The following is a 16,299-nucleotide window of genomic DNA, read 5'->3' on the forward strand; positions in this document are numbered from 1 at the left end:
TCCATGTCTGGAGACATTCCATAGTTCTTACAGGGCCCACAAGACCGTAAAGGGCCACAAAACCAAAGACGACTAAGACTAAAAAGCATCAGTGAGAGATAGTTCACCTTGCTCTGCTCATTTCTCTTCATCTGATAGACTTTTTGACTGTTTTCCTATACGTACAAATTTGTTTATCATGTCAGATCTGTGCCTGCATGTATCAAAATATTATTGTCCCTGCATTTTAACAGCATTAGCTTATTTCACTGACTCTTCAATTCATCTTGAAGAACAGCTCAAGATCACAGGCCCCTGAGAGCAGACATTCAGTAACATTGCTACTTTCCCTAATGTTACTTGGTTTTGACAACTGTACTTTTTGTTTTGCCTCCACAAAGCTCAAATTGTTCTTGTGATGTATTTTGCATCTTGCCATCGAATTGCATTTTACTGATGTTTTAGTTTTTTGCTTTATATTAACATATTATCTTCTAAAGCAAACTAATTTCTCAGAATAATGATCTCTGTTAGTGTAAAACTTCAGTCTCAAATTTTTAAATGATGAGACGTCAGAAATCATACGTGATCTAACTCTATAGGGCAAAGATATCCACACATATCATACTGACAAACGTGTAAGGACAAATACTATGCTAAGTATGTGTGTATAATTCTAAATATTAAAGTAGCTAGGGCTTGGACAAATTCAACCGGGGGAGAAAAAACTAATCAGTTGCATTTATACATTTTCTGAAGACATACTGACTTCATAAATCCTTTACATAGTAAAAAAGCATATCCCTTGTTTAAAAGGAGCAACAAACGCTTTAAACACTGCTCACTGATCTTATTTTAACGCACATTTTATTCCATCTATATTATGGAAGTAAAAGAATGGAAACAAGAGAACTCAAAACATGAGCTTGAGGACAAGACACTACATCAAACTACTGCCAGAAATCTTCTATGAAAACAACAAAAAAGCCAAGTAACATCACTTATAAAAAAACACTTACAGCGGACTTGTCTTTGTTTCAATGAGCTTTTGAACAGAGAAATCACTAGTTAAGGCAATGATCTTTGTTCCACAGCCTCCCCAGATCATATTTCTTTCAGACAAGTATGAGGATTCGTTTAAGCACATCAGTGGTGTGCTAACATTTCCTATAGTTAGTATCTTCAAAGGTGTAGCACCCTTACACTGCAAGAAAAAAATATACTCTCCATTAGAAACAAGGAGTATACAGACATTCAGAAACTGTTAAAAGAAGGCCACACAGTCTGCAGAATTAAATTTACACAGCTAGATTTTCTGAACCATTATGGTATCTTTCCAGAATGTATGAGACCGTAGTCTCATCATAGGTGTCCCATAAACAGAGGCTGTGTGAGTGGAAACAGGACAGAGCCGGGACTGACACTTTCTGCAACCCCCGGAGCAGTTCAAGAACTGTATGGGAAGTTACATCCATATCTTGCAGAAATCCCGTAGGTGACCCTATTCTAGTTCTACAATGCATTTCAACTCTGTAAGTGCTCTAAGTTGCATATGGTGAGGAGCTAACCCTCAGGAAGCAGCTGACATAAGCAGCTCCCAGCATTTCTTTATCTGTTCTGTGAGCAGAACTCGGACCTACAGAAAATCTAAACAATATTGTCTTTTTAAAGTTATTTATTCTACGGAAACTTAGTGTGAACAAAAAGAAAAAGGAGCTATTACAGCAATAAATAAAGGAGATTAAAACTGTGAAAATATTCTTAATAACAACAATTAATGTCATTCCCTAGTCAGTCTGCCAGGCCTTTCAAAGTCCTATAATGAGAATTAATTTCCCCCTCTTAACTCTGTTGGTTAAAACAGATACTGTAAAACACATGCAGTTCCTCTAAGACTGGAGTAGAAAATTATTTTTAGTTTCTGACAGTATTTGGTAGAACAGACAGCAAAGAACAAGTCTACCTTTACTGCTCTGTCTTCAAAAACTGCCAGTCTGCCATCAGCTGTGCCTACCAAGAAGAAATTCTTCTGTTTGCTGAAATAAAATAAAATAATGAATTCTAGAAATGCCTTAATCAGGTAAAGAAAAAATTAAATTATTAGAATTAGTAGCCTCCGGTATTTCAAGAGTTTCACTGAACACTAAAAGCAAATATAGCCACCTGTGGTCAGGAATGTAGTCTCCAGTTACACTGGGTGCAAAATTAAAGTGAAAATACAGGCAAAATAAGCAGTTGTCTAAACAAAACTGCATGAGTGTACAGATGACATCTTTTGAACATCTCTGTTTACTCATATTTTAAAAATGTAATCCAAAATATTTAAAATTAATTTATACCTTTGCTTTGAAAGAGAATTACAGTATAAACAAGTGATGGAATCTGACATTTTCTGCAGACGATGCCTTCTTGTTTCATCTTCTGTGTTAACTGCCCACAGAGAACCAGACTGGGTTCCTGCTACAATCCAGTTTTCTTTCTCAGTGGGAAGGGTCACTAAGGTCAAACTTAAAATTTTACTATCTGCAATGTCCTGAGTCAGAAAACAAAAGAAAAACAACCTGGTTATGATTTCAGTAAGGGTAAATGCTAGTAATTTGCTAGTAATAAAAATAAAGTACAATCTTCTTGGATCTTGGACAAATCCAAAGCCCAACCTCCCCATTAAGAAATCTAATTCCCTATTAGCAGAATACATGTTCAACTGTGCCATCTATCTTCAAAGTGTTGGGAGAGACCCCTCAAACAGTACACAGGAAAATCTCTAAGCTGGATGCTGAAAAACATATTGTCTCTCCCTATTCTAATGAAGGTTTCAAAGCCACCAGAGAATTAAGCAAATGAACTACACTGCAATACACATTCAGTTTAATTGCTAACAATAAAACTACTGGTCTAATACTTGTTTTTTTCATTTTAGTTTTAGAAAAATAAGCCATATAATTTATACCAAAGCTACCAATTAAAATACATCATGGTCAACAGATGGCAGATGGAAATATAACTTGAACAACTTTGATGATGAGTCACACTCAGTTCTGGCACACATGTTCATCACAGCACATCAAGCCTGGGTAAAAGCTTTTCCCTTTTCTGATGGCACAGGACTGAGATGTACAAAAAGCAAATGAAAAGAACTGGAGGGTATCACCCAAAGTGGCACAAGGAGGTGGGATCCATGTGAAGACAGGAATCGTTAAGAGACTATCTGGTTTGTCAGAGGAGATATGAAGGGCTGTGTAACTATTACTTCTTATTCCAGCCTCCCTGCTAGAAAGAGCTTCCATCTGAGTGGAAGAAAGGAACCCAGTAGTAGAAAGATGCTATTATGAGAAAGTTCAGCCTGGATGGCAGGAAGAGAGGAAAAAGTGATGGCGTTTCTGCTTCATTTCATGTATACAGTGATGACTCACTTTTAAGCAATCTTTGTTCTCTCAAAGCTTAGCTTTCCAGAAGTAATATCCTGCTGTTGAAATGCAATTAATTATTTTGAAATACATCTGGGTGCCAAAAAATTAGAATAAATGACAACTTTCCCACATACCTCACAAGTGTGTCCATCTGTATTTAGATTAACAAACGAAAGCTGTGCTCTTTCTGTGTTCCCATTGCCTATCCAGACTCCTGCCTTCTTGCAGATTTGATTGGCAGCTACCATGCATTCTGCTGTGGACGTGCTGGGTATAGAAACATACCTCATCAAACAGATGAGCTCTGCTGAATTCAGGATCTCATAAACCTACAAAGAAAGCCACAGCATGCACATGGTAAAAACCAATGGCTTGTACAGTGACAAATAAATAACAAGCAATGGATAACAATGTGTTATGGGATATGGACATAGCATCTCAGCAGGTCTGCTCATTTGTCTTACCACTACTAATGAGCAATCTTTGTGCACTCAGCAACTTTACATTCACTCATATTTTTCTGTTAAGATCTCAGGAAGTCAATGGGGTTAAGGGATGTTTGAAAATTTCACCCGTTTCAAAGAGCAACGGTGACGTGTGATAACAAAGTACGTTTCAGATCCACACCGCTGTTCCTCCTCTCACATGCATGGAACAGCGTAGGCTGACCGCACTGATACTATATAACAAAGTCCTTTTTGCATAGCTCTGGTAAAGACCATGAAGTAATCCGAATCCTGTTTCATTACAATCACTATACAGCAACACAGGGAAAACCAGCAGGCTAGAATAAATGGTTGGTAGATTCGAATGGAACAGTTTATCCTGGATGGGAAGAGCAGGCAATATTCCATGGCTATTTCAGTTCCAGAAAAGAAGATAAAAACCCCTGTGCCTCTTGCTAACTTAAATATCCCTTTTTAGAAAGCACAACTTCATCTTATCATCTATCTCAAAAATACAAATAAATACACTGAGTAATACCTGGGAAGATGTTGGTCGTTCCTGAGGGTTTTCCTTCAAACACTGTTTAATTAGATTTTCAACTTTAGGCCAGGGGGCACACCCATATTCTTTGACAGGATCTAAATGTAAAATTAGATAACTTCTTTAGTTCAGAAATGAGATTTCTGAATAACTTTCTGCTTTTTTAAGAATTCACCTAACTTCTTACAGAGCTGCTCTAAGAAATATCACACTCTTAGGTAAAATGTCAGCATGAACAGCTTGGAATTGCGCTCATCTAGCATGAAATGCTAGAGTTAGAGTCCTTTCCATTAAAAGCAGTTAAAGCACATGGATTTTGCTTTAACTTTTTTTGCTTTAACTTTTTTTTTAATGTCCCTCTACTTAACCACAGATATGTGTGAGTTGTGTTTTGATTAATGATGACCATTCAAGGTCATGTCATTTCAGTCTGTAGTCTTTTCAATTCTATTTTTTCGCCACATTTATTCTTCTGTGTTCGGGCAGAGTACATGGAATACAGATGAACTTCCAATAAAAGGTATAGCAATTTAGATAAACAACTCCATACAGTATTTATGAGATATGGAAGTTTAAATTCCCACTCAGTCCTTTGAATATGTATCTTATGACTGTAGGTGCTGACCTCTCTAAGAACAAATCACTCATCAGTAATGGTGCCGGTATTGCTTTTCCTTTTAGTCCACCTTAACCCACTACAGATAGTCCAGTCCTACATTAAACAGAGGTAATACTAATGATAAATACCTGCAAATGAATATATCCTGTCAGCAAATGATAGGCACTGTTTACTTGTGAGCTCAACCAGCCCCTTTTTTGGTAGAAATACATAAATGATGAGCATGTACACAGATGGGACTGTACTATTTCCAGAAACTAATACTTCTGATTATTTCTTAGGGCTTATAATACAGAAAATAGCCAAATGGACAGCTGCACTCATGAGATAATCAACAATTCTTGGGATGGCCTCTTTATAGAGGGGGTTTAAACTGTTTGAGCTGTGAATTAGACTATTCTCTTTGAAGAGCAGAAAACTCCCAGTCTCTCCTAAAGGAGAAGCCATGCCCGATTAAGTGGTATGGTTGCTGCCCTTTCCTAGATGGTGTGACTTTTTAGTCTTAAAGAATGTTTTATGAGTATATCCACTATTGCAGGGCAACAAATAAGAATGCCACAAACTAAGCTGGTAGTACTACAAAACTTCAACAGCTCTTTACACAGTAGTTGCCAAAAACTGAGTTACACTGTCCAGCTGACTACATCACGTCCAGCCTGATAGCCTGTCTAAACCTCCTTCCAGCAGCCAGCAACTGTGTATTTGTAATGCAGATGGAATATGAAGAATATTACGTAGCAGGGACTTCACACTCTTGACAAGTTAAAAGGGAATTCCTATTTAAAATGTTTAGGGGTGGCAGCTCTTTTAAGGGAGTGGCACTTTTTTTTTAAGTAAGATTTCAAGGCTTTTTAAAAAAAGATTTTAAGATATACAGCTTCTCTATGAAGGATTTTTTAACATAATGTATAACAATCAAAGAAGAGAAGTGGTCTTGTGTTCACCTTAGTGCATGATGTGCATTATTACAGTAATATGTAAAAGTCAAGTCCAGACATGGTACTAGAAGGTACCTTCAGCAACCTTTTTTAGCTAGGTCTGGATAAAGTCCCAAGTATACAAACCCTCTATTTCTTTATAAAAAGTGAAACAGCTAGATCCCTTGAAATTGCAATGAAATTATAACCAATGTGATGTTGAATAGATGCCTATTTCTCACTGTTTCCAGACAGTGTGACATTAGGAGAAGCTTCTACAAATTGCTATTATTTAGTTTCCTCCTCTGCTCACTGTCAGATACAACATAAAACACAAGAGGTGTTCTTTTTGGAGGAGGCAAGACAAATGGTCCACTTTCATGTTAAAACTTGAAGAAACAAGGCATACCTGGTAACTTTCCTTGTATTGCTAATTCATCAAATTCATTTGGAAACTTCAACCCTTCCATTATTCTACCTCCTCCTGTTAAAATGTCATAAAGCAGCAAACCAAATGAATAAACATCAGCTTGCTGATTGTAAATAACATTTCCTCTGGCAACCTCTGGTGCTCGAAACCCTGCAAATAAATAATTCATTAATAGTAATGATTCATACCAAGCTGAAGCCACCTTTATCCTTTTAAGAGCAAACACTTACTGATGAAAATGTCACAGGAGGTAAACCAAAAATGGTGCACTATTTCTGGGCTGGCAATAGTTTGCATGTGGCAGACCTCCAAAAATATCAGCAACCAGCATAAAGGAAGAGGACAGTACATCAGTTACAGAGGTTGTGCACCACTACACGTAAAAAAATTCATTCAGCAATGAGTACTGAAAAGGAAGGGTAAGTCTGCTGTCTTTACTGAAAGCCTAACATTTAACACTTGAAGTCACACCCTCATGCACAATTTCCAAGAACTAAAGGCAATTTTCAAAGTTGTTGAATTGTTCAGTGCTTTAAAATGGATGCTAATATGCTGTCTCTAAAGTCAGGGAACAGTGCAGGTAATTTTTTTTTTAAGGCAATAAATAAGACCTATTTATGCATTACTGAAAATTAAAACAACCAATACTTTTAGCAGTATAATTTCAACATCACAATAACAATAATAAAACAAGACAGAAAAAAAAATTAACGCATGTAATTAAATTTGTTCTCTTTTTAAAGGGAACTTCTTAATTCTAAAGAGTATACTCCTTGATTCTTCTAAAAGGAGTTAAACATGAATAGGAAGCAAGGCCAAGAGGTATAAATCTGGCATCACAACTTGTAATAGGATTAGGACTACATTTCATGATTTTGACTAGAGGATAGATTTGAGTTAGTTCTCACAGATAAAATAAAAAACACCCTAGCTATTTTTTGACATAATGAACTGCAAACCAAAGCATTTTTCCATACCTGGTGTGCCTTCAGAGGTTTTTATTCCCATTCGGCAACAATACTGGGCAATGCCATAGTCAGCTATTTTTGCAATAATAGCTGAATTGGGATAGAGGGTAAAGAGCAACACATTGTGAGGCTTTAAATCACGGTAGATGATCATTGCTGAATGCAGGTACCTGTTAATGAAAAAGGTATTTATTGAAAGCATTCATAACTAGGGATGCATCTATAATCACACACAGTGAAAGCATTATTCCCACAACAGTAAATCGTGCTTTCAATTGTTAAATATTGTGTTAAAAATGTCAAACATCACCGACACCACCTTACTGGATATTGACTATAGAATTGTTCTGAAATACTATTTACTGGCACATAAACAGTGCATTATTTTAGTACCATGTCCTATCTGAAGTGTCACTGGCAGTTTGAAAACTGAATCTTAGAAGTTTAAGCTTCGTTGGTCCCTGAGCTCCTTTTCAGTTTTTGTGGTTCCACAGTCACACTTCAATAGCTCCTGAGGACATTCATGGACTTTCAGAACTTTAAAAATACACCGAATTAATGTCTTTGACATTTTAATAAGAAAACAAGAGCCACATAGGAATTCCACCCAGGGGTCTTGCTACTTCTCTACTTATGAGAGTGCCACTTGTTAGCAGAAAAAAACCAGGTAACAAAAATTTGTGTTATATATCAGCTAATCAATCATAAAAATACAAGTATTTGTCTGACCCAGGGAATACTCTGCTTGAGATATAAGAAAAGATAAGCTTTTCACTTGCAGCTGTATCTTGTTTTTACAGCAACACAGAAGTCACATTTACCTTAAACCATCAGCTACATGTAGAGCTATCCTGTGCTGAAGTGTTCTCGTTAAACTTGCATTGTCCTGTTGAAGCAAACGATCGAGAGATCCTTTAAGGGCTAATTCCATCACCAGCATCCGGGGACGGATTGCAGCAGCCAGCAGAGACACTAAACTGGGGTGATGGAGGTGACAAAGCACGGCAAGCTCCTGTAAATTGTAAAATCAGATTAAATACTGCAAATGGCATAACCTCTGTAGCTCTGAAGTAAACTCAGAAATGTTTTGGAGTGAAGTCTTGCACTTTGCTTGAGCTTTTTAAGGACTTCACTAGGATTGGTATTCCAAGAACAGCACTGCAGAAAAAAAGGCAATACTTCTTACCTGTCTTAGGAGCCTGAGGGAAGTATGTTTATTAAAGATCTTTACAGCAACCTCTTCTCCACCATAGGACGCACGATACACAGATCCAAACCCACCATCACCTTTTCAAGATAAAATTGAAAATAATATTAAAACAAAGGGATGCCAACCATTTCTCAAAAAACCCCAAAAAACTGAAAGGGTCCAATTTTAAAATGTGTGGATCATCTACTCTGTTAAGTTTCATGATCAGTAATCTGAACGCATAAAAAACAGTGTCCTAGGATACAAGTTAATGGAAAATCAAAACTCAGTAACCTGAAATTCAGAATATCTTAATTTTTTTTTTTTCACAGAAAAAAATCTCTAAAATGTTTTCCATATGTTGCAGAACTGACTTCAATAGATTTGTTTATGTAAGCTCTGTAAAAAACCCTACCAGATAATGCTTACCCAAGAGAAATTCAGGAGCTTCGTCAAATTCCAGGTCATCATTGTTCAACATAATATTTCTAGGTAAATCAGCCAATATCAGATCAGGAGCAATCTGAGCTATTGGAATGGTATGTGTTGGTTGATCTGGATTTACCAAAAGGTCACCTAAGAAAAATAAATGACACAATTGAAAAAAAAAAAAAGTAATCATCATTCAAAAGGCACAGAAAAGTACATAGATCTCAGTGATGTGCATATCATCACTGTACCTAAAATTCAATTAATATGTGTGTATAAAGATATATATCTATATATCTAAGTACACACACATAAACATTACATATATATATATATGGAACGGAAGACTAATTAAGTTTGCCATTTAACTTAATGCATTTTACATGTTTAAGTATTTTCAAGGTTCTGTATATGGACCAAGCAAATGTGATAACAACTGTTGCTATGTAACACCACCAAACTAACCAATAGATTATTTTTCTGTCTATAAAAAGAATTCTCTTAGCATGTAGAATGTCATCATTAATATTGCCTTTTAAATTACTGTTGTACATGGTCCAACCAAAAGATCTAGTTATCAGTTTTAGTATGTGCTGGACTTGATTCCATAAATGAAGTTGAATTATCAGTATAATAATAAAATTATTCTTTTTATTATTGCCATTTATACATGACTATACAGAGTAGCTGCAATCTGTCCCATACTCTATACTTACACTGACAGCTCCTACATAAAAAAAGAGCAAGTTGCTTTTCACTCATACTGTAATTATTTCTTACAGAAATTAAACATTTTAAAATAATGTGAGGTATACAAATATTATAAAGAGGATGTATAATATTTATCTATATAAGGTATACCTCAATATACCTCAAATGGCACAAATATATACCTTCTTCAGCCTTTTTAAGTAAGTCATCAAGTAGTATTTTTTGGTGTTCTTCACCATCCTGAAAGCTGTACAGAGCCCATTTCTTCAACAGTGTTTCCCCTTCACCACATACATCTATATCCAGCAAACCTGGAAACCATTCTTCCATAAGAGAATCTATGTGATCCACAACTTGCCCCAAAAGGATGCACCCTTTAAGAAACCAAAAGAGGGAAATTACAGCCTCAATCTGCCATACTTGTAATTACAAAACTAAACTCTACATTCCAAAGGCAAAAGCACAACAAACCAAAATGCCAAGCTGCAATCAAACTGGAGCAAAAATCAGGCTCAGGAATAATTAACCTTTTCTGCAAGAAGGTGCCGTAATTTTCAAAAAACTGTCTGGGTTGTTGTCAAATACTGCTGATTCCACAAGACAATAAGCTTCAGGAGACCAGTTCAAGTAGATGCCTTGTCTCCAATACATTCTATTAGGACGAAGAGCTCGTTCTAGAAAATAAAAAAATTAGATTAACAATCTGATCTCCAATATGAACGTCATATTTTAAAACATGCAGAATAATTAATGGTACTTTAAGTATTTAATTATGATTGTATGTTTACGCCTACCCAAATAACAAACAAAACAAAGGCTACAACTTTGCAGACAGAATACGTCCACCAAAGCTGAATATATGTCAACTGGTGTTCAGTTCTATAAGGTATATCTACAAACCAAATATTAAATCAGATGGTAAGTCACATAGCAGGTGATACATGTAGAGACTACAGAAATGCTTAGGTTCAAATACAGCATATCTTAGGCAACATATGAAAAAAAGTGATTTAGATTTTCGCTCTATCACACACACATGAAATAGCAAGATGTGACTGGAATTCACTGCTCAGGAAGAAATCAAACGCCAGGAGACCAGGCAGTGATAAATCGTATTTGTAGAGCATTAGCAATGCATAATTTACATACTTTACCTCTCACGAGTATTCATAAATCACGCATTAAAAAACCAAAGATGAATGACATTGCAAAGTTCAACAGACAGATCTCATGTCAAAGGATGGAATTACTGGGAGAAAAATGAAGACAACCGCCCCCCTCTGCTTCTGATAAAAGCAAAGTTTTTAGACTTTCATAAAGGGAGAATCTATGAACCTGAAGAAAAACAGTTTGTTTTTCTGTGTGGAAGACATATCCCTTCCTGTATTCCCTGTAGAGGCAAATGGCAACATTGCATAAATACAGGGATTTCCTCCATCTCTAGCATGCAAAGGAGAGAAATAGGCTGCTTACAACCTTCACTTGCTTTTGTACACCACTGAAAAGATCAGGCACTATTTGGATATTTCTAAGGTACAAAAATGACCACTGTTCTTTTTTTACACATTTGTGAAGTGGCCAGAAATTAGCTAAAGCAAAACAATATTGGGAATTAGAGATTTAATGTGCAGGTGCTGGCATTCAAAGCAAACATGCTCGCTATTGCTTTTAAAGATAAAGGTTTGTACCTCTTCCTGACAGCATGTAAGGTGATATTTCAAGCAACCTGTTGATCAGCCTGGACCAAAATCCCATAGGAAAGTATGGCATCTCATAAAGCCTGATGATAATTTCTGAATTTTCACAGTGGGGAAGTTCTATAACAGGTCTGTGATCAGACAAACTGAAAGAATAAAAAAATTAGAAAGTATTTAATAATGTACTTTATCCAAACTGACAGATGATATACATTATTTATTAAGTAAAATGTATTATTCATTCATGAATTAATGATTCAAATGACCAGGGAGCAGACAGACAGTGTATATGCTTATTCTGCTTGCTTGTGCTAAAGTGAAGTTCTGCTGTAATTTAACTTCAACAAAACCTCACTAACAATCATTATCTATCTAATGTAAATGTGAGAAAAACCTGAGACACATAGAAGACAGGTAAGACATTCAGAAAAAATCTTCCTGTCCCAGGACTTTGACAAACACAGAAGCTCTAATCAATGCAACCATGCAACACTCCGTTAAGCAAAACAAAAAACCCATTAGGGAAATCTGTAACTGAGGCAGAGAAAATGTGTTACCTGCTTCAGATAAAGTGAAAAGACCACATTGAAATTTATAACACTTTTTTGTCACCACACTTCATAACTAGGCTGTTTGGAGGAGATACTGCTCCCAAGTAACTTGACTGTTGTTCTCACTACAAGCAAATAGACTACAGAAAATCATGGTTATCTTTTATATTGCAATAAATATCTGTAATGCTGGCACACCACAATGTAAAGCTAAATTATAATCTTCCTGCTGTAGTCTAAAAGAATGGTAACCGTAAAAGAAATGTTATCCTCATAAAGCATCTTATCATCTATAGATTCCATTTACCTACCATGCTAATATGATGTGGGCTTTATCTGCTGCAAGATCAGCTTAACACGTCTGTGAAAGCATTTACTAAAATGTAGTGTATTAAGTATGCATCACGCTTTCATATACCAAATTGCTTTGATGGTTGGTTAAACTAGTTAGCCTGATGGGAGGTTTTTATTTTGACTGATCTCTACGGCTCCTATTTGTGGGTTTAGCTCTTTGCTTACCTGCTTGGGATTAGCAGCTGATCCTCTCCTAATGGCAAAGCAATCTGAAACTTTTCCAGAAGCTTGAAGTATTGTGACATGTAGATCTTAGGAAACTTGCTCTTCTTTAAAAGGAATTTTTCCACATCTGAACGCTTTACAATTCCCTTAGGATATTTAGAAAAGCCTTCCACTTTCACCGTCAGAATCTTTTAAAAAAAGTAAAACTATTTCAGGTGTACAGTTACATTTTGCATTTCCTGATTGCATTTTCCTGACAAACTTTGTTCCCTGAAATATTTGTTAGCCTATTAGTTAGGGGGAAAAAATGGACTCCCCAGTGAAATCAAACATTTTCCATTTCTTTCTAGCCAGCAAGAAGACAGCAGTGAAAAAATTTAACCTGTTCACCCGGTAGTGTGCTACCATTCTTCAGTAGCTTTCACTGTTCCATATTATACGGAAACTTGTTCTACAAGTTAATTTCTGAAAGTGTTCTCTGAAAGGAGCCTAGGTACAGCAATTTTTCATATCAGCACTTCACCCAAGAACACTGGTACCAATAACATGATCTTCTAGGTCTTTTCTCACTCTTAAGCCCACCTGCTTTAAAGGCTCAAACTTACATTTCTGCCATCCCATTTCCTGCACTGAATGAAAGGTAAAGTTTCAGAGGTTAGGAAATTCGAATATATATAAAAATTTTTGAGAGTGTTTCTAGATCAACATATCACTGATGGTTTCACTTAAGCCATCAGTCTGCTCCTCTCCCATCCGAACATGTGAATCTATATCCATATCCATTCACTTTCCTCTGCCATCTGTACCAAGCATATAATGACCCTTCTTCCCCCATTCTTACTACTTTAATCCAAAGTTCCAGCTTTCACTTCAACCTGTCACAACATATTGCAGGATTACTTTGCATCCCTGGGGTTTTTCTATCCTACATTTGTGTCCAGCATAGTTTAAATGGTAAATGATATATTACAGCATAAGAATATAGAAACCACAGAGACAGACAGTTGTCTAGAAAGCAAACAGAAAGAGCCAGGTAAATCAATCTGGGCCCAGAGAAAATTCTAGATCAAGAAACAGCAAGGAAATGGAAATATTAAAGAAGAATCACTAATAAGTTACAGTGGTTTTAGACAGGGGGAAAATTTCCATGAATGTAGACACAAAAAGTAACCAGAGTCTAACCTGTGCCATGATTTTACATAGCCACTTAGGATCTACAAAATACAGATCTCTTAACTGTAGTGCTGGATCTTGAAAATGAAGGAGTACACCTGCACAAAGAATATTGTAATTAGCAACAAATTTCTCAAGGTCCACAGTAAGCAAAATAAACACCCCACTCTGGACAGTTTTTCTATGTGACTTGACACGAGGAATTCAAATAATAAATACAGCTATTAAATTTATGTCACTATTTCAGGAGAGTAGAATGCAATCATGGTTTGTTCAGCTTTCCCTTTATTTTCAGATGTTTTGTTAGATTTGTAATCTGAATTGGAATTTTGACAAGTGGCTGTGTCGTTTATTATTTAATCTTATGAAGTCTGTATGGCAAGATAAACTGTTACAGATATTCATCTAACCTCTATTCTGTTCAAGCTATTATAACAATCACATCTTTCTTCAGAAACTGTGCTGTCTAACCAGCAGGTATGATATTTTCAAGGAAGGGTAAGATATAAAAATTGTTACAGTAGTGATCCTTTATATAATGGAATTCCTTTCTGACGTACAACCTGGATTATCAAACTAACGTAACCCAAGCTTAAGCATTTCAGCTCAACACTTTATGACAACCTTGTGTGAGATTTAAAAATACGTACAGGCCTGTCTGATGCAGATTTGAAACAAAGTGCTAACAAACATACATTGAAGACAGTATTTTACCTGATTCATTCAGAAAGTGAATCGCATGAGAGAGTTCATTTTCATCCAACTGTAACTGGCTTTCTTGTACCAGTTCCAGTAAGCGTTTCTGATCAATCACAGGAAATTCAGCTGGGACATTTTTACGTTCCAGCAAAATTCTCTTCTCCAGCTCCAGGTAGCTGTCAGGAATTAGCTGACCAACCACTGGCTGATCTCTGATCTGTATAATTAAGAATAATAATCTTAAATGTATTAATTTATTAATGTGAAGTGCAAACAATAGCACTAAGAAGTAAGGTGGGTATGTCCACTCAATAGTAGCAGCAAGAAGGAACAAGAACACTCAGTTGTTGACTAACATGGCTTCTGAAAGGTAGAAGTAACTAATTCTTCTTCCAGAATCACAATATGAATGTCCTTCTATAAATGAATACTCAAAGAAGAAAATATTTCCACATTACATGTACATAAAAAAATCAAAAAATTATGTTTTCTTAGAAATTCAAAGGGAAGCTTTGATTTGAAGTAAAAGGAAAATATTCACTGTATGAACAGATGATGTCATACATCTCAGGTTAACTCAAGACAATAGGTCAATGAAAAAAAAAAAGACACCTCTAGATAAACTGGGGAGAAAAGGGCATTAGCTCAATTAAAAGTCTCCACTGCTGGTAGTTGATGGACAAGAGAGGAGAAGGAAATAAATCTAGCCAGGTTAGTGACACTTAAGGGAAACACAGTTGGCTGCTTTTCCTGTTTCCTGAGCCTGAGTTCCTTCCTGGAGAAATCCTTTGACCTTTGGTATTAGCTAGCACCCAACCAGGTTTTTCATTCTCCATGGTGCTGGGCTAGTCATTTCTTTTCAGGAAACAGGAAACAACTTTCCCAACATTTCCAAATTGGCTTCTTAGTTTGTAAGAACTAATTTTGTGTTTATCTTCGCAGAGAAGCTAAACACCACTGTAGTGCTTTTATGTGTCAAAAATGTAATCAGTACCTTGTGAAAATTTAATTAGTACCTTGTGTAGTTTCAAAGACTCAGAACACTTGATGACAACGTTGAATACTTAACTAACTTTGTCTAACTTCTAAGCAGGTACCTTGTAACACTCCTTTCACAAAGTGTCTATATTATGTATAGAAACTATCCCCTCTCCTAAAGGTAGGAAAAGAAATGAAAACAAAACTGGTAATTTTTCTTCATTATTTTGCTGTGTGTAACATTTTATAAAAGGCAAGATCAGTTTGCTATCACACTAAAATGTATTTAATTATGTTTAACTAATGTTTAAAAATGTATTTACTTAACTAAACCAAGGATGTTTTCAACATTACAAACAATATGTAGCTTACCTTGAAGTGAAGACTCTCCTTTATTATGATTTTCCGAAGTCTCATAATGGAATCGGATTCTTCTGTAGCATTCACAAAGTGATAATCTTGGATTGCTGGGAAGCCTCGCCTATTCAACAGCTCTCTAGTAATTTTAGTCATGCAAGCCTTATATTGCATTTCATCAGAAACATCTAAATGAGTGCCAACAAGAATGACAGGGGATGTTGAAGCTCGAGCCTGTTAGTAAGATCCATACAGTCAATTAATTCAATAGCAAATGATGATGTTATTGTTTTATAGCCACATAAAATGTGAGCAATTCAGTCAAAACAATCAATACAATGAAAAAGCAACTGTTTCTCCCTCTTTAAATATGCCTCTTTTAAATAAGTTTGAAATCTGAAATACTATTTCATGTCTTTATTCAGAGTAAGTTTAAACTGCAGTCACATATAATAACCTTGACTGGATAAGGCAGTAAAAATGCATTGGCCTGCAAATACAAAACACTTTTTAACATAGAGAGAGCATATTAAAAAATAATCTTTTTCTAAAAGGAAGCAGTGTAGATCTGTGTTTCATGCTTTGCAGATTAATAACATTGTCAGTAAAACAGAGGGACAACTGCATTTTTCATTAACAATGCCCAACAAAACAGAAAAGCAAAGGGTACTCTGGTAGTTGTCATC

The 16,299-nt window shown here is 35.9% G+C and overlaps 1 protein-coding gene across 1 annotated transcript in view; it reads right to left on the reverse strand.

The window, feature by feature from the left end:
* LOC104466701 (leucine-rich repeat serine/threonine-protein kinase 2-like) overlaps positions 1–15,847 on the reverse strand; it is a gene marked incomplete at its 5' end in the record, with an annotated part of 22,843 nt that extends 6,996 nt beyond the window's left edge. The window contains 17 exons of the mRNA XM_010080222.1: positions 999–1,183; positions 1,943–2,015; positions 2,319–2,512; positions 3,524–3,718; positions 4,374–4,474; positions 6,322–6,492; positions 7,320–7,480; positions 8,132–8,322; positions 8,497–8,597; positions 8,929–9,075; positions 9,822–10,013; positions 10,167–10,313; positions 11,328–11,482; positions 12,407–12,594; positions 13,589–13,677; positions 14,294–14,495; positions 15,629–15,847. Coding sequence (XP_010078524.1) covers positions 999–1,183; positions 1,943–2,015; positions 2,319–2,512; positions 3,524–3,718; positions 4,374–4,474; positions 6,322–6,492; positions 7,320–7,480; positions 8,132–8,322; positions 8,497–8,597; positions 8,929–9,075; positions 9,822–10,013; positions 10,167–10,313; positions 11,328–11,482; positions 12,407–12,594; positions 13,589–13,677; positions 14,294–14,495; positions 15,629–15,847 — 2,711 coding nt within the window. The remainder of the gene's footprint in view (positions 1–998; positions 1,184–1,942; positions 2,016–2,318; positions 2,513–3,523; positions 3,719–4,373; positions 4,475–6,321; positions 6,493–7,319; positions 7,481–8,131; positions 8,323–8,496; positions 8,598–8,928; positions 9,076–9,821; positions 10,014–10,166; positions 10,314–11,327; positions 11,483–12,406; positions 12,595–13,588; positions 13,678–14,293; positions 14,496–15,628) is intronic.
* Between the last annotated feature and the right edge of the window lie 452 nt (positions 15,848–16,299).

Source organism: Pterocles gutturalis, unplaced genomic scaffold, assembly GCF_000699245.1.
Source record: "Pterocles gutturalis isolate BGI_N339 unplaced genomic scaffold, ASM69924v1 scaffold6114, whole genome shotgun sequence".
NCBI lineage: Eukaryota > Metazoa > Chordata > Aves > Pterocliformes > Pteroclidae > Pterocles > Pterocles gutturalis.